Source organism: Chroicocephalus ridibundus, chromosome 1 (genome assembly GCF_963924245.1).
Source record: "Chroicocephalus ridibundus chromosome 1, bChrRid1.1, whole genome shotgun sequence".
In the NCBI taxonomy this organism is placed as follows: domain Eukaryota; kingdom Metazoa; phylum Chordata; class Aves; order Charadriiformes; family Laridae; genus Chroicocephalus; species Chroicocephalus ridibundus.
The window spans coordinates 146,105,777-146,132,926 of record NC_086284.1 but is presented as its reverse complement, the minus strand read 5'-3'; the positions used below and the strand labels follow the sequence as shown (position 1 = coordinate 146,132,926).

Below are 27,150 nucleotides of genomic sequence, written 5' to 3'. Positions count from 1 at the left end.
GTGCCCGTTGTGTGCATGGCGCTGCGTGGGTTCACCGAGTTACGCTCTGCGTGCCAGTAATCCCCAGGGGAGCCACGGCGTGATGAGCTCCTACCTGCCTGCTCGGGTGCGCGCACAGACACGGGCACTTGATGCTCCCGGCTCCCCGGTGAGACAGATTTCCCTCCCGTTCAGCAGCTGGCAATGCAGGCTTTCTGCATGCTGTTTGCCCCTCCAGCTCCTCCACAAGCACGCACACACGTGTGTGCTCACACCCCGGTAGCTGTGGCGGCACGCATGCTCAGCCGCGTGTGTGCAGCCAGCCCCCGTGCAGAGCCGGCGCCTGCACGTTGGCAGTTCGCTACCCCCCTTGGATCCCCCTCTTCTCCAGGCTATATGTGGCATTTCGAAGCTCTGACAATCTGCTCCAAATGTTTTCCATATTTGTTCAGCCTCCTTGATTCAAATACCAGGAACGACTCAGCCAGCACAAAGCGAAGCTTTGGGGGGCAAAAAAACTCCCACCCCCATCAGCGCGCGCGCACACACACACGCACGTGAAAACCTAAAGTTCATCGGCATGGGAAAGGAGGAGGAGAGGAAACCCCAGCACAGCACGTCCCTGAATAACCAGAGCCAGTCAGGGAAGGCACCCGAAGGGGAGAAAAGCAGCGGCTCGAGCAAGACGCAGGAGTCCACGATGAAGAAGAAGAAGAAGCAGAAGAAAACCAAGGGGGATCCCAAAACTGGCCAGGAGGAGGAATCCCACACTTGTTGTGGCTGCCGTTTCCCGCTGCTGTTTGCTTTGTTACAGCTGGCATTAGGCATCTCTGTAACAGTGCTGGGCTTCCTTATGGCAGGCATCAGTTCTTCTCTGCTAGTCAGAGACACTCCATATTGGGCTGGGATAATTGTAAGCATAAAGTCTGTTTCTCCCTAAAGTGCCTTTGCCAACATTAATGCAAGCTGCATGACGCTCCACTTTAGACTAACCAACTGCATGCACAACACCATTTGAGTTATGCTAACTATAAATATTCCTGGGATTAAATGTCTGGGTATACTTTCCCAAGGAAACTGCCTCCTGCAGAATAACACGATCTTTCATCTTCTTCCCTGAAATACCCGACAGACCTTAAATAAAATACAGGGTTGCCGTTCACTAGATGTATGTATTAGCTTGTGCTTTGCAGTGAACTCCTGCCTGGTGATGCTGAAAAAAAATGTTGATTACTTACTTACACTGCCTTCCCTCTTTCCCCACCGAACCCTAACAATCAGATTTTAGAAGTGAGAGCATAACTCTATTACTCGCAACTTTTAGCCGGGCGCGTTTGGTAAGAGTAAGAGGAGAGAAATGGCTGTCTTTTGAGCTTCCTCTCTGTGCTGTGTTGAAGAACTGCTGTGATTTAACTCCTTACCTCCCCGCTGCTCCCTGACTTCTCCCCCACGGGAGGGAGAGGCTGCAGGTGGTTGTGGGGAGGGGGACGGTGCTGGCGGGTGGGTGACGTGGCCGGGAATGGGAGCTCATCCCAGGGCCCGCCGGCGGCTCCCGCCAAGTCACGCGCAGTTTCGAGTGACACACCAGCTTCGCTGAGCGGGCTGGCAGGGATGGGGTAAAGGGCAGGGTCCTGCCGGGCGTAAATAGGAAGGCATCGCTGGTGGGGAAGCCCAGGCTGGTCCCCAGAGCTGAGTGTCCCTGCAGAGCTGTGGGGAGGAGGTGCAGGGTCTCGGTGCCATGCGTGGTGTGGTCCCCCCCTTGGCCGTGTGCTCGCGGACGTGCGGTTTGCCTGTGGAGAGACAGGGTCGGTGATTAAGAGCCTGGGACGTGCCATGGATGCAATTTAGTATGCAGGTTCTTTTTTTCCTGGGCAGCAGGCTTCAGGTAAATATATACTGACGTGTTAGCACTGGTTTGGGTGTTGTTAGATTGTAAGAACTCCCAGCAAATAAATTCGGGTTTAGGTACTTAAAGATTTCTCGATATGCTAAACAGCTGTGGGGGGATCTCCCATAAATGTAATTCCTTGCCAGCTGAAGGATTATCTGAACACCTGAACCGTTTGGGGTTTGCTGTATTAATCCTGTTGGGCAACCCTGCAAAGAGTGGAAAGAGCAGGCCATGAGCTCCCGAAAGAAGAGCTCCTGTAATTCACCTCACCCTTCTTGTTTCTCTTCTGACCAGAGGGGTATCTAAGAGTTTAGCAATGTTTCACGGGGTGAGATCCTGCCCTTGCTCAGGAGAAGAACTTCCTCCCATGGTTTTTGCTGTTACAAGCCAGGGGGGGAATACAGATGGCAAAATAGCAGCATGTGACATTTTCGCTCCTCCTGTTTATCTGGGGATTCTGAAGGTCAGATTATTTCTTCTCCAGACAGCACTTGGAGTATCCCAGGTTTGAAATAGCTTTTTCACTAGAAAAAGTTGACGCACAAGGACCGGGGAAAGAATGAGCTAGACTGGACTAGTGTATGGCCAGGGATGTGAGAAAAGCCATGGAAGCAGTCCCTGGCCCATATGAATGCCATCAGCATCCAAACTGCATCCATCTGAGACATCCACATACACCCGATGTCCCTTGAGGAGGCCTGAAACCCCACCAAAGTCACTACTTTATGAAGACCTTTTGTTTTTAGCAGCAGCCTCCAGCAGTAGTGACATTTAGATGCCCACACGAGGCAAAGCTCAGTCGCTTTCAGAGTCCCCCCCTGAAAAACAGGCAAAACTCACCATGTGCATTCCTGAGCTAGTCCTCAACTCAAAGCAAAACTCATCTCTCAGCCGTGGTGGTCACGTTTTGCACCCGCCAGCCAGCCAGGATAACCCCTGGGGGAACACATCTCCTGGGACCGTGCTGGCTGTGAGGGTCAGGGCTTCGTTTTGCTTCATATTACAGGTTGCCCCGGCTATCGGGAAGACCAGTGTGCCCTGTGGGCTGCAGGTAGGGACCCATGGGCAGGGCTTACTGTACCTACGGTTTGAGTTAGTGACTCTCACCTTGGATATTCTGGTGCAATGTTGAGCCACCGGCACATTCACGTGTGGGTTGATTCCTCCCTGGCTCAGAATGGATTTTGGTGTCCCCCTGCTTGCCCTCAGCGTGATGGCAGGGACTGTGTGGTGGGGGGACATGGTGAGGTAGGCTTCTGGGGAGCTGCACTGCTCTCCTGCACCCTCAGCCCAAAGCAGGAGGGAAAGAGGGGTCTAACACCAGCAGAGGGTGGTAAAAGGGAAACCAGTGCTAGAGAGGAGAGGCTGAGGTGGTGGTGCAGCCCCAGAGCCTCCTAGCAAGAGAGTACATGTGGAGCACTGGCCATGGCGGATTCACCATGGGAGTAATGCAAAGCCTATATCTGAGGGGCAAAATGCAAGAGATGCAACACGATGCCGCATTTACTTTGTTCCTCCACTGTGATGTCTTCATGGACATCTTGGTGCCCACTGGGACGTCGGACAGAGATGGCCAGGAGCTGCTGAGCTGGAGTTTCTGGGTGTGCAGGTCACGGGGGGCTGCTGGTGAGCTGTGGCAGGGAGCGTGCTGAGGACCGGCCTCCGGAGAGCTGGGGGGAAACTGGTCCATGAAGGAGGACCCTTGGCTAGGACATCTTACGTGTGGCTGGACGTCCTATGAGCTGGCTCTTGGGCAGCTGTGGGCGACTGCATGGAGGGCATATGGGTAGGGGATGGATGACCCACGTGTTGCCCAAGAACAAATCTCGTGGCAGAAAGTGACTTCCTGAAACTCATTTATTCACACAGAAATGAGCAACAGAACAGAAAGATGTGGTGTAAAATACCAGAGCATATTTGTTTTAGTAGCATCCCACTCAAGTGTTCTTTTTAAAGGACTTGATTAGTATTCAGAATCAAGAACTTAAAAAATCTATTATCGAGACCTTTTTAACAACATTAGAGATAATGGACGAAGCTCATTCCTAGTGTTACTCCTTTGGAATTACACCAGGGCTGGATTTGACCCCACAGCTGTTAATGCAGGATGACAGAAAAATGAAGGAAAATTGCTAATGTGTTAAATAGACCCTGATTGATTGAAAGATTCTTTTTTTTTCTTCTTTATTAGTGGCAAAATGGTGACACCATTCCTTGCTGAAAATCAAGTGCTTTAGTGCATTACCATGAATGAAAAGGAACTTAATTAGAGAAGCAGCTGGAGTAAAATGCTACTGAGGAAAAGCCTGCGAGGCAGTCCAAATTAAATCAGTTCAAAACCTGACCAGCTAGGTTTGTGAGGATAGCGCAGGCTGGGGATTGGGTTCTCCATCCCGTGGAATAAGTGTGGCCAGCGATCTGCTGACAGGGAGCGGAGGATGCCCCTGACACCAAAGGGCTCTGCTCCAAAGGGTGCCTGGCACCAGCCCTTCCCTCCCGCTGCGGGAAACGTTAGAGCTTGCATTGCATCAAGGGCATTTCACCATGAAACCCGGTTAAAACCTACTAGTTCAAAAAGCATTTCATCCGAAATCGGTGGGGCATTAGTCAGAAACCAAAGGAAAGGTTTGTTAAAGGAAAGAAACCACGGAGCCTGTGTGATTTACTACTTCTGCTTCAGCTTCAACAACCTATGCCCCGTAAAATGCCTCTGCCGCATTGCTAGGGGTAGGCTGATAAATGCAATTAAAAACAGTGAGGGTGACATTTGTTATGCCTACCTGTAGCCATTTACAGGGAAGGTGTCCGGGTCTGAAGCAGTGGTCCGGCTCCTCTGTGAGACTTGTTCTCAGCACCCGAAACTGCAGGCTGGATCGCCACAGCGGCCTCTTCCTTCTTGCTGCTTTGAAGGAGCTTGGACAAACTCTTCACAAATCCACCCAGGAGTGCAGGGCTTTATTTTTTTTTTCCGTATCTTGCCACTGACTCGCTGCGTTGCTTTGGGCAAGTTACTTAACCTTCCTAAGACTTTGTTATTTCCCCTGTAAAGTGGGGTTAATCATGGCTATCCGTCACCCCTTGCTTTGAGATCCTTGGATGAAAAGCGTTGCAGAAGCAGTAGATATTAATGGCATCCTTTTCATTCTTTTTCATTAGTTTGTGGCCTTTTGACACCCAGAAGAAGAAACGATGTATTTCTCCTCGAAAAATCTGCTCTTAGATTATTTCCACTGTGATCAAAAGTAGAGAGTATCAGAGTTTTCATAGACATGCTCCCTTTCAGCCCCGTTTTGCAGACTCAGGCAGTTAAGAAAGTTACAGAAACGCTCATCAGAAATTATTATCCAGGGTGTTTATTATTTCTGTCAGAAAGTTATTTTAAATCCATATGTATGGATGGATGTACATAAAGTCGGGATTTTAAAAAATATTTTTAAAAAAATCTGTTCCTTATGCAGCTCAAGGCAGCAACCGTGGCTCCAGCTGTCATTTATTTTATTGCAAAAAGTGTCTCAAAATATCTGCCACGGGCCAAGCTCCCAGCCCTGGACCTCTGATGCTTCTCCCTGCTCAGGCCCTTCAGAGCCACATCTCCCCAGGTCTTTCCCCAGGCGAGAGGATCGCTGAGCTTTACCCAAGGGCTAGCCATGGCTCATGGCTTTTTGGCACCAGCATCCAAGCATTGGCTTCTCTGCCCTGGTGGAGTAAGGCTGATGTGGGTCTTTGTGGTGCAAAAGGCAGGCAGACTTTTAACTGAAAAAGCAATTTCATTATTCTTCTTTTACCTGGAGTTAGAAATGTTTATGTCACTTTAAGTTTTTATGGGTTTTTTGTTTGTTTGTTTGTTTGTTTTTTAAAGAACCTTTAAAAAAATTTAAGCTAAAACCTTCACCAAAGGAAACAAATTCTTCGCTTTGAGCATCTCACAGACAAGGATAGGTGAGGCAAATGAAGATCCCACAATGGCTGGAAAACCCAACTGTGAGGGACCATTTGCAGGAGATGAGGGGTGAAGCGCGTTGCGTGGCAGCATCAGGATTGGATGGAGGAGTTTGGCTGGCTTTCATGCTTCAAAGATCTTTCGATGCTTAGCGCAACATGGGTAGCAAACAGCCAGGACTGTCTCCCGATGCTGCGCAGCCCTATCAGATGCTGATAATTGAGATGTTTGTTTGATTTATGTGCTTCTGCATGAGAGTATGACTCAGATGGTGGGTCGTGCCACTGACTCAGCACGTGCTCATGGGCTGGTAAACCTGAGTGCCAAAATCAATAGCGCTGCCAGTAACAGGCGGCGCCGGCCCAGCCTTTGCCTCTTTAGCTTGTCAGGGTTCATGTTGTTTGGGGGCTAGAAGGGCAGGAAGGTGGTGTGACAAGCTCCCCGCACCCACCACCTTCTTTGGCTCGTACAGCTCTCAGCAAAGTTGCTCCGGCATATCCCCGGTTCCCAGGGAAGCAGCAAGGCCCCTAAAATTAGGCTGAACACTTTTTAAATGGTAGAAGATGGCAACAGGTAGAGGCCAGGGGTTGGGATTTTCATCCTGAAAATGGGTACGAGGGTGATGTGTGTAACTGTTAAGGAGAAGCTTTGAGAATGTTGTGAGACGGATGCTGAAAGGATGAAGCGTTGTATACAGGCGCCTGGTGAAAAAAGGATGATACTATGCTATAAAGTGATCTAAAGGAGAAACTGGGGTTTAATGCATCCTGATGATTAGCTGGGGTTGATTAGACCCATGCTCCTCTCAACCAGAAGGGATTCGCTTCCTATAATTTAGACCATTTCCCTGTCTCAGTGTAACAAAGCAATTCAAGGGCCACGTTGTCTCTGACAATTTCCCCGCAGATGAGGCTCTGTAGATGTTTCCACCTAAGAGCCTTTCTGCAGATGGTCTCTCGCATGATAAAATGAGGCAAGCCCGTACAGGTAAACCCCTGTCAGCCTTCTTGCCTTTCTCTTTCCGGATCCTCCCACCTGCTGGCTGTAACATTTTTTGCACAAGGCCGGATGCTCCAACTACACGGTGGTGGCCCTGCCAAACATCAGACAACTGCTTTATGCGTGAGGCAACCCTTTTATCCTCCTAGAGAGGGTCAATAATTGGAAGGCATCCCCAGCTAGAGAAAGAGGCAACTGATCCCCTTCCATATTGATATGGGGCATGATTGAGTATTTAAAAAACCCCTGGAACATGTTCACTTTTAAAGCCTGAAAGGAGAGAGACGCTTTCTTGTTAGCCCTGGCCCCTCGCTGGTTTTTTCTGTTGTTGCTTTTGACACCTTTTCCTGCAGCAATTGTGGAGGTGGCTTTCAGTCAGGCTTTACCTCCTATACAGCCTTGCTGGGTTTTTAACTTTTACTTGTTATTAGGGAAACCGATTTCAATTTTTAATAAAAGGTGACACTTAGAAACTGGTGCCATCAAAGCAGCTAATGGAAATTATAGTCATGCAGGCATCCATTTTTTATACAAGTTAGCTTCAAATAGCCATGGGCAAACATCAAAAGGTTTGAGGGAGGACTGCCTTCAAGAAGATCCTCCAAGTTTAGGTATTTAATTGAACCTTCTCCAAAGTATGTGAAACTCTGGATGGTATGCAACGAGGTACGCTGCATGAAATATGCCCTGGTGAGGTTTCCAGTGCTTGTTTATAGCCATATATGTACGTAGCACCAGAGCTGTACTCTTCCGAGCCCTCTGTGATTAAATCTGATAATTTTCTAAGAGTAACTCTGCATTGATGCCTGATGAGCTGAAATTTTGATCCGTTACAAAGTGGAAATTTTTGAGGGGAAAAAATGTTGAAACATCACCTTTCAGAATGGTTTGAGAAGGTAGCTCCACACCAGAGGTCTGTGTGATACCTGGCCAAGCGCTGATCCTGGACACCTCTGTGGTTTAGCCCTCTGGCCTAGCTACAGCCTCAAGGGGAAGAAGGGAGAAAATCAGAGTTCCTGACCGGAATATATTTGTGCAAAAAGCCTAAGTAGAGATTTGGAGAGAGACACTGCTCAAACAGGTTTCCTTAGTCTAGGCAACCTTGTGACTGTAGAGTTGATGGCTTTCCATAGCTTCGTAGTCATGGACACGTCTCAAACCACAACTTCATGCAGCACTCTTAGCCGTGCTACACTTTTCACGTTGCAAATCACTGCTGGCTCTGGGACCTTTTAATGGGTTTTTTTGCTCCCTCGGGCATTTGATCACCCAGCACCATATTTCTGACTTAAGGGCAGTAACGGACTGCTGCTGCAGCTCCTGACTTTGTAAGTGATGGCAGCCTTCACAGTGCTTTGCCGGCGGAGTTGAATTTCACCATAGCACAAGTGACCATTTCCACTGTTGAGCGACTGACCTAAACAGCAAAGATCGTTACAGAAAAATATGGTTTCATTTGATTATGAATGTTCTTGCAGGGTTTTGATTACTTTACAGAATTTAAAAGAAAGTTTTGTATCTGTCATGGTGTGTTATTGCATGGTTTGAAGGGACTTGTAGTAAAGACATAAATATTCAGTTCTGTAGGTGGGACAGGGATGGTCGGTTATAATGGGAGTTTATGGCTGTCAAAGAAGTGATTTTTGTAGATGAAGATGGCCTTTGCCTGCAACCACAATATACATGTTTATCGTTATTAGTACAACTATTATTTCTGGAAGTAATTTATATGCAACTAGACTGTCCTTAAATCTAATATGAAATCTGTAAGACGAAAAACCATTAAGGTGCAATCCCTCTGTGTGGCAGACTGGCTTCTTTTACATGTGGTAGTGAGACTCAAGGCTGATGAAAGCTAGCAGTGAAAGCTGCCTGTAGCACCTGCTTTCATTGCCATTTCCTCAAACCTCATAAAGCGAACGAACATCAGTGTGGCTGTCTGCAACAGCCTGTACAGATGTCTGGGATCAGAGATGATCCTGGTTCATAATGGCAAAGCCAATGGGAACATTTTCTTTCTCGCATCAAAGTCTATGTTCAGTGGGATTGTGAAATTGTGGATAACATGGCTTCTCCAAACGTGTGTAGGGGAGCTAAGCCTTGCCATATCTGATGAGGCGGGTGAGCTGTCAAGCCAAGTATTGCCTCTGAAGTTAAGCAAGAGTCTTCAGAGATAGCTATGAGACATAATTTCTTTACCCTTGTCCCTACAAACAGAAAGATCCATAGTGTCTTGAAGTGAGAAACTATGAAATAGCTTGTCCGTAATGGAAATTTCTTCCTAATTCTGTTACTAGCAGCTTTTCCCCTGAAGTCTGAGAGTTTACATTCTTATTAGAAAGGAAGAGTCCACCCGTGGGTCTCAACAATGCCATGTGGCGTTTCACTGCCCATATTTGAGAGGTATTGTCCTCCAGCATGTTTGCTTCCTGCCCCTAAAGGTTGTTGTAAGAGGTTCTTGCTAACAAGCCCCCATCTAAAGAGCAGATGAACTATACTGTGTCTTTGTGAGTGTTTGCAGCATTTGTCTCGTGGTGGGGTGTAGACCCAAGACGCTCCTTTGAACCAGATTTTTGCCTCCTTCCTTCATATCTTGGTGGATGTTGACAACTCTCCCGCTTTACCCATGTGTCAGGGTTTACAAGGTGCTCTGGGTAGGAAGCGCTTTGCTGGAGAAAACCACATATTCTATAGCAACGCTCAGACTAAAGTTGTAGCATAACGAAAGAAAAACCAGTTTCACAAATGTACAAGAGAGAGATGCAGAGAGATTAGAGCAATCTGTGTTTTTGAAATGGGTTAAAATAAAGTGAAGCACATTAATATGTCAGCGTGTAAAGACAATGAATGCAAACCACAGTGGAAATTTGTGCCCTATGTGTTCATATGTCTCCAATTCTGTACATTCCGTAACCATCTTCATCACTACCATGGGGTGTCCTTGCGCCACTCGTACCCCTTGTGCTTAGTCCTGGCAGGACCAGACACGGGTGAGCCACAGGGAGGTGAGCACAGGGAGAGCAGCTCCCTTGCCCTGAGCCTCATGGTCCTCTACTGGGCGGCAATGTCTGTGAGCTTGGTCCAAGCACCCTTCTGCGTTGCCACCTGTGTTTGTTCCTGTCGGAGACGATGAGCCTGTTTTTCTCACCGGTGACGCTTTTCAGAAGTGTATTAAGTTTAGTGGGAGGGACAGGGTTGGCTAGTGCAGGAGGATGCTGGCACCATGCTGGACAGGGTGTCAGCCCTCCGTGCTTCGGTGGCAGCCGGCACTCTTCAGCATGGTGGATCAGCTGAAATAAAGCTGGTGGTGAAGGATTTTGGGTGCACAAAGCTTGAGAGCGATCTTCTTTACTGCTTGAGTTCTGGTTTTAAGGCGATGGAGATATGTACAGACATGCTCCTTGCAAGTGCCGAACGTGCGTTGCAGTATGGTTGCAGCCTCTCCGTTGAACCATCTATTTTGCAGCAGCAGGCGAGGCTCCAAGCTGTGAGAAACAGCCGGTTGTGCTAGCTTGTGTGCGCGTGCAGGGAGAGCTGGTTTGCCAATGCCCTGAGGAGCCAAGGACTGCATGCTGGATCTCCATGGGTCCGGGTATCCTCCCAGGCAAATCAACTGGGACCCACTCTTCAATGCTCTTGGAATCAGTTCCCATTCCTGCTGAAATCTGTAGCATCTTAATTCAGTTCTCACGACAACAGGCTCTAGCCCTCTTTGGGGTGGGGGCCACCTGGAAAAGGTCTACTTCTATTTTGTTTGGGATTTAAAAAAAAAATAATTTTTAAGTCACTTTCAAGCCCTGGGATGTTCCTGGCCAATGGAAGGAAAGTCTACTGCTTCCTGCTAAAAAGAAATAGTGTTGAAATTTTTCTAGAGCATAAATGTTTAAGTTTTTCAGCCAGGTTAGTAACGAGCTGTTTTCCCTGGATTGTGAACTGGGGGATTTCACAGGGTATGTCTTAACCAAAATTAAGTCTGTAGCCTTCCTAAGTACATCTGTATCACATTTGGGTCTTCTTCTAGGCAGTACTTTTCTAAATTTAAATTATTTCCTTGGATAACTTTTCTCATCACTGCCTATCCAGCAAAGGGTGCATTAGTCTGTCTGGAAAATTTTGAAATACGGGATCTTGAAATAAACTTGAGTTGAAATTCACTCAGCATAGAAATGCATATTTCTAGATTTCCAGATAACCGTTACAAGAGCTGATCTAATTAACTGCTGCTCTGCAGCTCTTATAGAATCTATTTTATTTGTATAACACATGCATATTGATTGGTGGCAAGCGAGTGCTAAAGCAAGTTCAATTGCATTTTATGTTGTGTGCTTAGTCAGTAAGGCCTAGGAAATGTGTGCTTAGCGCTGGGATATTGCAGTGGCTATCGAAGCACTGGGATGCAGGATTACCTAATGCTACTTAGCAATCAGCATCAACAGCATCCGTAACGTGCCTGCTGTGAGGCAGCTGTCTTAGTCACTTAGCGGGTCCTAACGAATATTTACTAGAGGATTTTTATAGTTATTCTATTACACTTCACAGGTATAATTCAAAACTGATCTATTAATAATGTATAAAATAGAAGCATAAAGCTGTTTTCTGTATAAATGTTCCACGCTTCAGTTTGCTCCAGTGAGTGAATTTACCTTTAAAGAACTGAAATGTAAAACCGATATGGGTCATAATTCTCAGCAACATTATTTTTTACCGTCACGTACAAAAACACACATCTCTGGTTAAAAAAAAAAAAAAAAGAAGTTGGGATATTGTTATAAAAGAAATACTTAAGCCTTCTGAAATATCCCGGCCATGACTTGCCGGAATCCCGACCCAGTGTAATCTTTTATAAATACCTCTCTACAAATGTGCCTCTTCAAGTATCCCTGAGTATATTATTTAAATCCCAGAGGAACTTTAGAAAGCGCGTGCAGGAATGGAAATCCTTTTAAACGGTAGTCTTTTGTATGGGAAGCTTTCTGAAGAGGGAGGTCTGATCCTGCCGCGTTGAAAGCCGATAGGGCTTTTGCAGAAGTTGTACGAGGCACTTGATGGTAGAGAGAAAATTCCACCGCTGGTATTTGGCGCTGCTCTCGGAAATGAATGCAGCTCTGTTGTCTTTCTGTGGGAAAATGGGAATGGGAATAGGAGAGTGGGCACAGTCCCATGATGTCTCACGAGAGTAACCTGGAGGCGAATCTGGCCCTCGGTTCATGCAAGTGTAAATGCCCACTAGTGTAGCTGAAGCAAAGCAAATTTGATTTATTGTTTATAACAAGATCCTTCAGCACCAGATCCTGAAAATACTTAGGTCTATCTTTGACGTGAGCAGCCCCTTTGATTTCACGTGGGGGAATCTTTTTTTAGTTATTTTAGGGTTTTTTTTAGTTTTTTAGGTTTTTTTTAGTTTTTGCGGCAAGTTCTTTCCTTCAGCCGCCACTGCCGCTGGGGGAATTTATCATTTGGATATTACTAGAGATATGATCTCCTTAAGATTTAAGTTTTATGGGCATGTTAATTGAATTAAAAGATTAATATACAGTGCGAGGGACCAAGGACATAGGCGATTCATCCTGAGAAATAAAACGTGGTTGAGTAACACAGAAGCACTATAGGGCAAAAAAAAAAAGCCCAGCACTGAAGGACCTTTGACAAGAAAGGTTGTTTTTTCCCCCAACAACCCTGTCAGCTATGGCTGTCAACAATAAAAAGAAGAAAACAAATAAATTGGAGGCCATGTGTAAGTCATAGGACCAGAATATAAATACACATGACATGGAAAGGAGTAAATAATACTGACGCTTTCTTTAGAGATGTTCTCAGGCAATACTTCCTATTCATGTCCTACCGAAATGACATGAAATAAAACTTTATGGAAAAAGTGTTATTAATCACACGGGTTCTTGAGGGACATGACTATCCGTGTTTGAGAGGCACTCTCCCTTTACAGGGCTGCTGTCTAGTGCCTTACACAAACAATGCAGATATAAAGAAAAGCTTCATATTTTGTTTATCCGATCATAAAAGAAATGTGTTTAACCATTGCTGCCTAAAAGGACAGTTATGCGTTTTTCGCTGCAGGTCGAGCAGTTCCCCGTGGAGCTGGAAATCTGGATGTGAACAGCACTGCCGTAGCGTTGCAGCGAGCAGGGGGGGATGGGGCAGTGAGGGAGCCCCACGCTCCTGCAGGCATCTCCATGGCGTCGTCCCACCCCCGAGCAAAGGCAACTCGCGTCCAGGTCTGGCCCAAGAAGGCAAATCCCACTGGTCTGGGAAAGCAGAAAGCCTCAAATTAATGAGAAGCCTTAAAAACCCTCACAGTAAAAGCAAGGGGGAAAAAATTTACAGATTCTCGCTGTGGTCACTGGGAATTCAGTAGCTATCAGTTATAACCAGGATGCCAAGGCTTGCTCCCGGTGCCACGTGAAGACAAGCCTTAGCATATCTGAAAGCATTCCACAAAAGCTCATCACATCTGGGCCTTTTTTAAAGGCTGGCTATGAAATGGCATTTTAAAAACACATGCATGCCATCGACTCACCTGTTTTTTCCAACCCAAACACTCACGGGTTCCTCCAAGCACGGCTGCAGCCACCAGCAACGCCCTCTCCCTCTGCGGGCGCAGTCAGGATCCCTCTCATTCCCTGAGCCAGCCCCGGCAGCCCCACAGCGGCACAGGGAGCCCTCACCACGCGCCTGAGGACCCGGCTCCTCTTGTCCAGGCAGGGGAGGAGCTGCCAAAAAAGCAGCAGTCTGGTTGCAGAGCTGCAGCTCCTGCGTCCTCCTGCGCAATCTGCTCGCTGGTCCTCCAAAACTGTGGGAGAGGAAGGCACTTGACTTGAGTCCTTAGCACCATGGGGGGACCCAGAAAACACTGCCTAAGAAGGGAAATGGTATTTATCGGGCTAGCTCCTCGGAGCAGACTCTTCCCTCCTTACGTGGCTGGAAAATGCCTACCAGTGAATATCTGCTCCTGCAAATAAATCTCAATCTTCAGAATTAATAATATAGACAGCTAAATGAATAATAAAGTGCATAAATACTTTTCCATTAGTGTTAAGCTTCAGCAATTACTGCCACAGGGCTAAAATGCAGTCTCAGATTACAGAGGAGATGTCTTCTTTGGTAAGGTGTTCACTCTAGGAGAGGTTGAAAGCCTCTGCTGTAAACTGTGCTGCTGCTTCTCCAGTGGCAGCTATGGTTGCTGATTTACAACGTGCACTGGTGACATAAAAACTCTGTCAGCACCCAGGGGTACAAAGGATGGTGCTCTTTGGGCTTGCAAGCCCAACTTCATAAGCCGCCTGCTCCTTTTTCATAGTTAGTTACATGGACAAAAACGTGAAACACATCCTAGAGGCTATCGCTGGGCTGCGTCTTTGTAGGTCTGATTCAAAAAGTCCCTCTGAGTTAAGCTTTTTGTGCCTCAGTGTCTGTAAAGTGAAGGTTGAAGTTCTTCCCTCCTCACAAGTGCTTCCACACATGCGAGGATCTCACACACATATGGCTGTCACCCCTGCTCAGACGACTTCGCTTATACACTGCTCCTTGAGCTACGACCCTGCTAACACAGCAAGGTGTTTTGGCTCGAAAAGAATTTATTTTTGTGTCCTTTTTTTTTTTTTTTTTTTTCAAACTTTGACACATTATACCTCTCTTCCCTTGCAGGTCTGTGTGGTGTCATTAGTGGGATTTGTTATGCTGTGTATTTCGTACCAACCTGATGAGAAGACGTGCGTACAGTTCACAGTAAAGGTACCTTGACTTTTTTAAAATTTTTTTTTCTTCTCATGTCGTTAAATATAATCAGAAAAGTTGATACGGGGGATATTTTTAAGACCACATGAAAAGAAGTGAAAATGCACCTGAAATGCAAGAATGGTTTTCTGGTATTTTCCAGGCAGCTAAGGAAGAAACTGTAGCCTATACAGGGGAAACTCTAATAACAAATATTTCACATCAGAACACGATACCGTTTTATTTTCTGTGTTTTAAGAATATCAAAGAGATTCAGATCAACAAAGCTGAAATAATTTTGGAAGTGTTCAGTGAAAGACCAAGGGTTACTATTAAGTAGAGATATTCATAGAGAGCTGGGTAAGAAGTACGGTGGCATGAAATGGGTCCACTTAAATCAAGTTTTAATTTTTAATGTGATCTAAGAAGCATCGGAGCATCTTCCCAGCAGTTTTGCTCCTCACCATGAAAAAAATAAACTGCACGGGCACAAACAAATTAGAAAGTGTGGCTAGAAATCCCTGCCTGCCTGCCTTTATAGACGGGGAGAGGGAGGCTGTACCTGAGCACCGGCGGCTGTGTCTCAGTGGATGGTGCCCTGTGTTAGGGTTGGGCATTAGCGAACACGGGGAAGCGTGAGCAAACCATGGGAACAAGCCTTCTTCCACGAAGCGAATTCCCATCTGAGCATTGCAAGAGAGATGCAGAAACCGTGCACCACGCCCCGCCTCCGTCCCCCAAACTCTGCTTCGTTGACACCCGTAAGTGACTAGAAAAGAAAGGCTGAGGACGCTTGTTCGGGATGGGGCATTTTTAACACCATTTTTCTGGGCTGTTTTTCCTTATTATTGTAATTTTCAGGGCTCTTAATATTTTGCAGACACGTAATAACCAAGAAAAATACCGATGCAAGCAACACAAAATAACAGTGATTATTAACTGAGAAAGGCAGAAGGAAATCAAACACAAGGAGCGGCTTTTCGAAACCTGGCATTCATCCTCCCTTAGAAATTAGACCCCGGTGTGTCTTTTGTGTCTCTCTCAAGCTTCTCCCGTACTTACTTGAAGAAAGGGAGAAGAAGAACAATTGTTTCTGCCCTTTGATTGCCTTTACATTCTCGCCCCGTCACCTTTACACCCGCAAGTAAGGGTTACGGCTGCCCAGGGAGCTGCTGGGCTGGGCGGGAGCTGCCACGCCAGGCTTTTTATTGCTTGTCCTGCAGCATTAAATTGAACTTGGCATCCCAGCAGGAAGGGAGTCATCCCTCGTGGTGGGAACGGCATGTCGGGCTGGGCAGCTCAGATGCCTCTGCCACTCTTAGCAACGCCACCCACCCTTGTCAGTGAGGAACATGAGCCATCACTCCCGCAAGAAAATAAACGTTTCGAAAGCGCTCCCCAGGCGATGTAAAATGGGTTGTTCCTCATCACCTGGCAGAATTAGAGCTAAAGTCTCCCTTGAAAGGCTTTTGGTTCAGTCAAGAGCCCATGGACTGTTGGCTACCCAAAGAACCCTCCTCCCCAACATCCACCTTCCCGGCATTTCCTTTTGCAGCGTGCCACAAAACTTGATCATTCCCAGGCTATTCACCTCTCCTGTCCCACGTCCCCCATGGGGAGCTGTTATCCCCCGTTGTCCCTCCCCGCTGCCTGTCCAGACAAACAGCTTCTGGCTGCAGGGTACCTATTTTCAACAAAGTAGGAGCTAAAAGGCTCCTCCAGGGCTTTGATCACACAGGAGTCATCTAAATCTCCAGTATCACTTCTCAGATATTCAAATATCAGTTAATGTCTGTTTCTGAAAAAAAAAAAAAAAAAGAAAAAAGATCATTAGCTATTTGGCGACAAGGCTGAGGATCCAAAATTACGATCATGAGACAAAGCCAAGCAACTTGGGTCATTCTCTCCTCCTCAGGGCTCTGATGCTTCATCCAGCACCATGGTTGGGCTCAGTCCTATCTGCCCCGACTGTCCTCCTGGAGACTTGCTCCCCAGCCCAGGCCCTGCCTTCACACTAGTGGCTGGTGCCCACTGAGGCTGCTGAGCATCATCCTACAAGAAAATCTTGGCCAGCCTTCCCTGGAGTGCAGTAAGGACCGCAGGATCCCTTGCATAGCCCAAGGGGCACTTTGGGAGGAGGACCACACACACACAGAGGCCTGGGGGATTTTAGTCAACCCCCGAGGTGACCCTATCACCCTTGGGGTGGGAAATGGGAGGACACCCATGCAGTTCTCTCTGCTTTCCTCCCTCTCAACAGCTGCTTCATTCATTTCACACTTGCACGAGCCCTGGATCCTGTTAAAAAAGGAGGTGTTAGAACAGCTTTCAGCAGAAATCCCTTCCTGAGACTACCGCAGGTGTCCGCAGCACCCTGTGCATCTGTGAGAGAGGGAGACCACTGCCTCTGGGCCAGTGGCTTTGCCCTTTGGGGGGACAATGGCAAGTCCCAGGCTGAATTTTTGCCCCTCCCCGTGTCTGCGTCTGCAGGAAGCGTGCTCTGCATTACAGCAAAGCAGCATGTTACGTGTCTATTTAAAAGGCGAGATCCTCTCCCTCGTCAAAAAAGAAAAAAAAGGAAAGACCACATAGGAAAATCTTGAGATTTCCTGTGGACTTCCTGGGCTATCTGCTAACATTTGAGAGATCACTGCGGTGCTGACCACGGCATCTCCCACGGTAGCATGACACCCTCTGCTCCTGCCCACCCAGCCCCAGCAACCCACACTGTGACACACAGCACGGTTCCTGTTCCCTGCCCGGGCTCATGCCTGAGCCACCACCACCTTCAGAAGGGGTCCCCTGGATCCATGTCTGCAAACCCTTCTGGTTTCACGCCTGATAACTATGAGAACCCTTTTCCATGAAGAACGCGATACATCTTAGGTTAATTTCTTTTTGGCACGGTGCAAAACTATTGCCAGTAAATATTGCTAAAACGTTTCTTCCTCATATGAGGAACCCAAAGGAGGATGAGCTGCCATGCTCTGACCTCATTGTATGCTGTGTCTCCCCCACTTCCCTTTTCTCCTTCTATTTAACCAGCAATTGCAGTGACTATCTCTCTCAGGCTGTTAAAAAACAGTTTTCCAGTGGCAAGTTCTGGTTCCTGGGCAGAGCTCACTACGTGGTTGTATTTGCGATGCTGAAGTTGCCTCTGGGTCTGGCATGTGATTAATCTGTTGATGGGATCTCAGCGCTCGCTGCCTTGTGCTCCCTCACAGGCAGTATTTGCATTTGCCTTACCTCTGATATTTGGAAATGTGTTCATTTTCAGCAGCTCGCAGAGAGACTCCTCTGCAAACATCTTGTGAGAATAATAAGCCATTTGGAAATTGCCCTATGTCCCCCACGCGTCTCTATTCGCCTCTGAGGCTTGCTGTAAGAGCTGCCTGTGTATTTGGTGTGTTTCAAAGGAATTCTGAGATTTCCTTCCCTTTAGGTACACAACAGGCAAATTCTTGCTTACCGTACCTGGAGTGTAGCTTAGGCTGTGGATTTAGCGCTATTTTGTCCCAACTTTGGATCGAAATTGGCAGCTGAATAAAATACCTGCCAGGGAGAATCAGGCACATCTCGTAGTCTTAGCTTAATATCTCATTTATTAGGGAGGCCTGGTTCTGTCTCCTGCTGGTCTGAATCCAGGGACTTCCAGCCAGTCCACTGGGACTTCTACATCACAGAACAACTTTCATCCCTCAGAGAAGAGGAACAGTCATTGGTGCTTGTCTATTTTCCATTTTCCCCATCAAACACATTTGCACCATCTTTTAAAGTAATGCCATTGTCTTATGAATTACCACGTCTCTGTTTGGAGGGGGTCCATCAGTCAGTAGCGCTCTGTACGGGGAGATGTCCCCATTGTCCAACTTCACCTTTACCGTGGACCTTTACCTTGAAAGCTACGGGGGTAAAAGAATTGCATTTAATAAGAGTCACCCTCGTTTTGAAGCTGCCCTTGGTTTAGAGCTGCAGGGGAAGTCATTAAATTTAATAGTAGCCAAGTCTTGAAAACTAAGATCTTGCTGTAAGAATTCGGTGATGCGCGGGAGAAAATGTATTAAGAATTGCAATAAGCCCAAATATTTTTTTTCAAGCTGGCAACTGAATAGGAAGATTGATTCACACTGTTGATACAAGACAAATACACCAGGAGTGTGAATTTTATCAAGAGATACGTACTTGGAGTTTCAAGGTCATAAAAATGCTTTTATATTGATAGTTTGCTTGCGGTATTGAGGTTAAGAGAGAGAGAGAAAGAGAGAAGCTGCTGTTTAAAATAACAGATTCCCAACCATGCCATGTGTCTGACAGATAAGACGCCAAGAAAAATAAATGTTTTTACAGTGCTGAACAGAACCAAAAATGCTATTTTGGCTAAACACAGAATATGACTTTAATATACATTCACACATATTTTGTATGCAGCACAGCAACTGCCAGTTCCAGCTATGAAAAGCAAAGGAAGTCCATATGCTCTGGTATCCAAAGGTCTCAGGTGTAACCCGCAGTGACAAGGGCTCCGAGCCGCTACGGGTTTCCATGCGTTTGCGGGGGTGGACTCTGCATAGCTGCCCTCGACAAAAGCCACCCTCTTTTAAAGCTGCCACTGGTGTGAGGAGGAGGAGGAGGGCTGACAAGCAGACCCTTGTCCTTCTCACGCCGTAGCAGGGGCAGCACCGGGAAATGAAAGGTGCTCACCGCTCTTTCACGCCTTTGAAAGACTTCTCCATCGCATTTATGGGGCGAGTTTTGGAAGGAGATTGAGCACAACATGCATTTTCTCATGGAGATTTGCATTCCCACTCCACAGCAGGACCTGGGAAGGAAGCAGGCTGGCTGCATTCACTGGGCCACAAGCGGGAGATCAGCCCCCTCCCTGCATGATTTGCAAGTCTAAATCAGATTTGTTTGGGCACGTAAACCAAGAGCTGGGAATAACACCTGAGCAAAGTTTCAAAAACACCTACTTCTCAGCGCAGCCTGGGATAAGATGTCAGCCCAAGCCTCGTTCTGCTCAGCTCTCCGCTAATTATCTCAGCTGATGACTATAAGTCTAGCCAATGCCGGTACAATGGTAGAGGAAGATGCTCCCTCCCTCTCTATAAAGCTTCTGGCTGTATAGAGACACAGATTTCTTGGTGCTATTATCAGGTCTCAAAAATTGCAAGGCAATACTCGTATAAAATATGCAAGGCAGAATTACTAGTTCTTGAGATGACCTGCTGAACTTCGCATCGCCGGGGAGTTATAGCTGCCTTCCAATTTTTGAAGCACACAGTGTCCAGATAGTCCATTGAATGCATGCATTCCCTGTGAAGTACATGTGCATGCATTCGGTCTGTGTTCTTCATTCTTCGTGTAGCTGCAAAAAGAGGTTGTTTTTTTTTTTCCTATTTTCCTTTCTTTCAGCTGATGTATTTTCTCCTGAGTGCCCTGGGTCTGGTTGCCTGTGTTTTGGCAGTGGCTTTTGCTGCGCACCATTATTTGCAGATGACAAAGTTTACCTGTGATACCATCCTCGAGTCCTGCCAATGCAAGCTGGACACTGAAGACCCCCTCGGTAGGACCTTCGTCTACCAGGACGCAGCTGACTGTGGCAGCCTCACCAGCATGCTCAACCTGTACTTACTTCTGCAGATGGTTCTCAATCTGATCGCAGCCCTGGTGTGTCTGTCGGCATGCTTCGTGATGTGGAAACACAGATACCAGGTCTTTTATGTGGGCGTTCGGTTCTACCCTTTAACTCCTACTGAAGGCCAGCAACAGAAAGTGTAGGGTTTGGGCTGGCGGGGGAGGTTGTAGCCAGGGAACGGAAAATGTCAGCATACTGCCACCATAGACACTGTGGATGGATGAGTGTTTATAAGGTTTTTGACAAGGAAGAACATTCACATAGTTTTAATGAATATCTTTTTCAATCATTTCATATGGCTGCTCTTGCAAAACATCCCTCGTGAGACTATCTAGAGGTCACAAAGTCCTAAAGATGCTGCTGTACAAATACTCACCAAAGAGGTTCTTTAGTAGCCATAGACAAAATGAGAGCTTAAAAAATCATTGGGAACAACTCATCTGCAGGGCTACAGCCATTATGAAATCGGGTCCATTTCCCTCGCTGGTAGATACCTGTTCTTGCCTTCAGAGAAGCTATGCCGATTTCTACCAGATAAGGATCTGGTCCAAACTGCTTAATTATAATTATGCTGATCATGCTTAGGGAATATATTGTCTCTTGGATGCTCTGGGTATAATCCATGCTAACATGATGGGGATTTACATATGGAAAAGTAATAAGGGAGGTCAAGACATCTTCAAATGCAGGCTGAGACCAACAGCAAAGTGAATATATTGACAACTGCCATATAAAATATACATAAGGCTTTTCAGAGTGACTAATGATATAGGTTACCTAATCCAATTACTAACAAACAACAATATGAGTGGGTTTACTAATGGTGATTTGGTGGGCCCTGCTTGAGACTCCAGACAGATTTCTGAAGTATGAGTGCTCGGCATTTTATGAGAAAAGATCAATTTAAGAAACCTCGAGTTGTGCTCCTGGAGTGGAGGACTCTAAATCACTAGTCACATTGAAAACTATGTTGACATTGCTGTAATTGCAGTCTCCCAAACCCGGCGTCTAGCCAGTTCCACCAATTATACTCCAAGCACAAAAGGCCAAATGCATTTTTGGTGTAACTCCTCTGAAGACAATCAGCCTTACACACCAGCAGTGGAGTTGGGCCAACAGGCCTGAAAGATATATCCCCGCAACAATGAATGTTTTTAAAATGGGGTGGAGGGAGGGAAGCAAGAAGAGACTGCCAGTCTCCCAAAGACATCGTTTACAATAATGAGGGCAAGAGATTTCTTAATAAGCAGCATAGAGTAACAAACCACATTCAAACAGTGCTTTTGCACCCTGGAAGTGGCTCTAGAAGTGCTTTATGTCTTATTAGCCTTATACCGAGCCTTATACCGAGCCAAGCATGTTGGTTTGTCCTTTAATCTGTCATTTCCACTTGCACTTGCACAGGACTTCTAAACGTAGGAGCAATTTTGAGTCGGCAGCATTTTGCACTGCCTGCTGATAGCTGTGCAAGGGCAAGGCAGCTGGTGCTCACGCCCTGCGATGAGTAGGGATTTCCTGATCCCCGCCAGAGCAAGGGTGTTTCTGAGGTGGGGTGGAGCAATCACATACCAGAAAACTGTGCCATCATCATTAGCAAGGAGGAAGCAAATAAAATTTTTATAAATCTTCAAAGAAGAAACAGTTTCTGCAGCAAAAACCCAGTCTGGCAAAAGCTAGTTGTCTAAGTAGCTCTAATGCTACCCAAAAACTGTCTTCCATATGGTGATCACACATCATCCCAGGGCTTGACAAGCATACCTCCAGGGTCCGAAGATCACAACATATTTAAATCTTCTCTGGTCCACCTAGGGCACTGCTCCGTGTACGTGCTCAAGTTTTTGTCATGGAAAGTGCTTCTAGAGTAGACGTAGCGTCACCAAGGTGCTCTCTGCCAAGCTGCAAAGCAAGGAGCTTGAGAAAATGAAGGTCTTTGAGACCAGCTTCCAAACGGCCTTTTTTATGCACCTAAAAATAACAGCCACTAGTAAGCATGGCTGCAGGGCACGTTTGCAAGGGTGCCCATTCGCTTGCCCAGATGTCTCCACCCATCTGACGTCCTAAGCCTGGCTCCCAGGCATGCTTGGAGCGAGCCGAGGCAGAGGTGGAGTGCGCGGGTGGCAATGTGAGACCTGGCCACCGGTACCAGGGGTCCGTCCGTGTAGTGGCAGGAACCAGCTTGTCTCCCCCAACTTTGGTGGTGCAAGCTGCAAGCAGCGCTTAAGGATCGGTGCCAGGGCTGGCCTCCAGTAGGAGATGATGTGCAGAGGTGCCTCTCATGTGCTGCTTCTACTCAGACATCGCTTTGCCCCCGCACCCCTTGCATGACTCCAGCTGTGGAAGGGTAGGGCAGAGGATATACCTGCCTTCCACCCACACGACCCTCGCTGCACCCAAAATGTGGGCTCTCCTCTCCACAAATAAAATAACAAGAAGCAGGAGAGGGACCAGGGGAGGCTGAACAACAGCTGAGCTTTGGGGTTTCCTCCTGCTGTGCCCCAACCACTGGCGAAGCAAGGGGAAGGCTCTGCTGGCAGAGCAGGGCATGCTTCCCACCCTGCCCTTTCCCAAATTTCCCATTGTTCAGAAGATAACTTGGTCTGCAGCGCTGTAGCTTAGGCTGTGCTGTGCGTGGGCTGGCGGCAGCAAGCTGGTGCAGAAGAGGACTGGTGGGTCCCATCCGAGCAGCATTTACACCAGAGCTGGGGTTTTGTCTCCTTAATCCCTTGAACTCCATCTCATCCGCATGTTTTCACTCCCTGTTTCCCATCATTTCCTAGGCGCTGGGCTCCTGCAGGCCAGCCCCTGTTAGATGGGGCTGGTCTCGCGTTGCCTGGCCTCTGCCTACTCACCCCTGGGTTTAAATTTGCCGGGACTCCTCTAAAGCACGAAAGACATGGAAGTGATGATCACAGGGTCGCTGCAAATGCCTTCGGTGCGGTGGCAGGGAAGAGAAAGGAGATGTGGCTAAGAGAGCCTGAGTCGCTTAGCAAGCTGTGCGCCTCCATAAATTCTTCACTGTGGGGGTGGCGAGGCACTGGAACCGGTTGCCCAGAGAAGTTGTGGATGCCCTGTCCTTGGAAGTGTTCAAGGTTGGATGGGGCTTTGAGCAGCCTGGTCTAGTGGGAGGTGTCCCTGCCCATGGCAGAGGGGCTGGGACTAGATGATCTTTAAGGTCCCTTCCAGCTCTAACCATTCTGTGATCCTATAACAGCACAGCCACTGCTTCGAGCCACTGCCCCCGAGTTCGGTTCACTAATCAGCACATTGCAGCTTAACCCTTTCCTCTGGAAGAAAGAAATATTCATCATATATTCTGTTGGTGTTTTAATGCTTAATGAATAAATATGGGGCATTTTCATCTAGCAAAGAGTAACTTCTGTATTTCTTCTTTATATATGCCAAGAACATAAAATCCAAATGGGAGAGATGGAGGAAATGGACAGGGTAGCGTTTGTAACTGGTTTCCCCCTGGGTATGGTTTTACAACAAGTATTTTGCTCGGATCAAGAATTTCGGGAAGTACTAATTAAAGGATTTTCAAGTACCATAGCATATTCAGACAGCTCCCAGCCGTTTCCTGGTGTCACGAGTCCACACGGACTGCACCAGGAGAAAGAATGGGACTAAAAGGCTCAGAAAGGACAGAGGTGCTGAAGAACATTTTTTTTTTTTTTTTTTTTTAAGTCCTGGAAATTTATTCTCTGTGTGAATTCCGCAGAAAGGGGTAGGAAACTGCTATGGACACACAGAAATTGCAAAGGGCTCTATGTAATTTACTCTCACAAACCCAGGTGTGATTCTCATTTGCACCCTGGCCACTTTACACTGTTTTCACAGTGTAAAGGGTTTCTAAAGATGGCATCAATCATTTTTACACCTACTTTATGGCCATTTTACGCAGCTAAAAGGGCCCTTTGTGTAAATGAGAACTCATGCCCTAGAGAACTTAATAGAGAGGAGATCCTTTCTATAGACTGTGCTAGACCCTCTAATAGGGTCTATTACTGGGATATAACTCTCCATTGGATTTTATAGTTTGGCTTAAAGATCATCAGTCTCGATTAAATTCAGTTCTGCAAAACTTTTCCAAAGGCTGTAACCCCCCCGGTGACATGGCTGTGAGCACGCGCAGGCAGTGATGGTGTTGCATGGATAACTGCTTGTTTTTTAAAAGGAGAAGCAGCAGCAGCTACCGCTTTCCTCTGGCTCTGAGGCACGTTGATGTTGTGCTATGCAAATACCGGAGCGACAATAACGGCAGCGAAAAGGGAACCGAGACGCGGCGCCTTACATGGAGCCAAAATGTCACATTCTCAACCCAACCAGGCGCCGAGGTGGCACCCGCTCCCGAAGCAGGGGGAGGGCTGCACTTTGCGCCCCTCTCCCTCCCCTGCTGCTGCTGCTGGAAGGACAGGGGCCAGAGGGCCACAGGGAAGCACCTCTGGTGGGCAGCAGGGAAGTGCCACGCCGGCCCCCAGCCGCATGACGGGGTTGCCACCAGCCCACTCCTCCCGCCGCCACCTTTACGTGACGGCCATCTGCTCCTCGCCAGCCCGGCCGGCTCTGCGTGGGCACCACTTGGAGCTTTGCCTAAAAAGCAGCTCTGCGCAAGAGCACTGGAAATCGTAATCAACTCACAGGACTATTTTTTTTTTCCCTTTTTTTTTTTTTTTTTTTAATTTTTCATGCTGGTAGCCAGCGCGATATTTGCTTTGGGGGCCTTTTGAAACAGAAAGCACGCTGCTAGCGTGTGAGAGAAGCCGCAGTTCAGGTCCTCTATATTTAGAAAGCCAGGATGTCATACCTCCCCTTGAAATTTTCATAGTCCCCTGCACCCCACCCACCCACACACGTACACATGCTTGCGTCTGGAAAATGTTTTTCGGTCTTAGCAAAGGGTGTTGGCTTAGGGGGATTCAAGGGAGGTGCAGAGGAACAACAGCAGCTCAGTCCCGAGCCCAAAGCTCGAAGCCTCCTTAAGGCAACCGGGCAGCGCGGCAGGCAGCGGGGACCCACCGCTCCTGGCCAGACTCAGGCAGCTGAACTGGAGGATCCCTCTCCTTGTTGGCCTGTAACATAAATCCCAAGGCAGGGCCAAGTTTTTCTGAGACGTATGGAAGCCCTGTGCCATGCCATGTCAGGCAGCGCTGTACCCTCAGCCGACAGCGTCTTCTTGAGCTCGTTTCTAGGTGGCTGCGCGCGGACTGTAGCACCTGTAGCAAAGGCTTCAGGAAGATGCATTTTGGTGCTAGCTCATCTCAGATCCCTGCAATTCCCCCCCGCCCCGGGATTTTTGCTCTCTTCTCCACTGCTGCCTCCTGTAATCACTAATCAGTAGCATTTAGCCACTGCTAAATTGGCTCTGTAGTCAAATATTTTCGATTGCATCTACAAAGACATTTTTCTTTTGGTTTTGGTACCTGGTTTCTGTGCCTTTGTCCAAGCGAACAGTTGAAAGGCTTATCTAAATTTCAAACTTATTGAGGGGGACTGGGAATTTATTTTTTCTTTTATGTGTTCATTTTTGTTTTGTTTTTTTTATGAAGATATGAGCAATGCATATTTCATTTGTTATCATAATGCTTTCCCCCTCCACAAAGCCATCTTTGCATTAGAGCGTAGCCATTAAGGCCCGCTGACAGTGACTCAGTGCAGAGAGAGCGCAGAGCTGAGAGCCACCAAAGCCCACAAATGACTCCTTGTTTCACCTGGGTGCACCCGCGTATTCCTGCCTGGCATGGGCGTCTGAGAGCCAGCTGCCGAACGCAAGCAGGAGCCCAGCCTGAGCGGGGAGAATAATCTGCAGAGGGCGATTTGAATACACGCCTCTCCTTCAGTCAGATGTATTATGAATGACAAGTGCTGGGCTGACCTCAAGTTATGGGAGACATAGAGAGTGACACTGATTAAGGCAGCCTTTGGCATTAAGAGCCCTGGTTGTCCTGGAAATGAGGTATTTGAGCACGGCAGGCTGGTAACCCCATTTCACCCCCTGTGGCCGTGTAAAGAGAACCGTGTTTTTAAATGGCCCAAAGCTGGGTGAAGGGGGATTGCTTCTTACTTCAGTGCAAGATTTCTCTTTCACCAAAACTACGACGAGAGGAAGCCTTTGCCTGATCTGCTCTCCGTTGGGCTGGCTGGGAGCATCGCTGCTGGACCTGGAACCACATGCATGCCAAAGGGTGTGCAATTCACTCTCACATCTTTTTTTTGGACATTTTCTTCCAGCCCCGCGACTGCCAGTGCTGGCACAGAGAGGGTAGGGGCAGCCGGTGGCCCAGATCCGTAATGCACCCGAGTCAACCAAGCCCTGCAGCAATCCCCATTTATGCTGATTTTTATACAGGGATTTGGTGGGAGAGTTTAGGGAACAATCACCATGAAAATAATAGAAAACAGACATTTACACTTTCTCTTCCACCTTGCAAGACCAAGCAGGCGAGCAGCACGCACGCAAGGGGAACCAAGGGGAGCTGATGGAAAAGTGAAATCCTCCCGTCCCGATTCACTGCCCGAGCCTGCCAAGGCGCTGAGAAAAAGTGATACAGTACAGAAAATAAACCACCATAGATTGGGCACCCTGAGCGCTTTGGGTTTTCATGATCCAAGGTGCTGTTAGGTCAGGAGCATGAAAAAGAGTATATTTGTATGGGCTCTTCCCTGCTGGTCCGAGTCTCCCAAACCCAGCCAGCCAGGGTTTTTGCTGACTGACAGACTTTGCTGTCGCCACAGGAATTAAATTTTGCAGCCTAACTGGGCTGGGGGGGAACGGGGAAGGGCAGTTTACGGGCTGCACTCATATATCCATATATATTCTGTTAAGGCCACTCTTTTCAGATTCAGCATTTTTTTCTTGCGTACAAAAGGAAATGCTAGGATCTCGGCTCACAAAAGCCGGCGCTTCTGAATTAACAGGAGCTACATCTCCACTTTATTTCTAATAAAACTTTTCTCACTCGCTCCACCTGGGTTTCA

At 47.4% G+C, this 27,150-nt stretch overlaps 1 protein-coding gene across 1 annotated transcript; it reads left to right on the top strand.

The window, feature by feature from the left end:
- Positions 1–376: 376 nt before the first annotated feature.
- On the top strand, positions 377–27,150 carry SSPN (sarcospan). The gene is made up of 3 exons (XM_063357302.1): positions 377–892; positions 14,472–14,558; positions 19,953–27,150. The coding sequence occupies exons 1-3, from the start codon at positions 560–562 to the stop codon at positions 20,316–20,318; spliced, it is 786 nt and encodes a 261-aa protein (XP_063213372.1). The 5' UTR covers positions 377–559; the 3' UTR covers positions 20,319–27,150.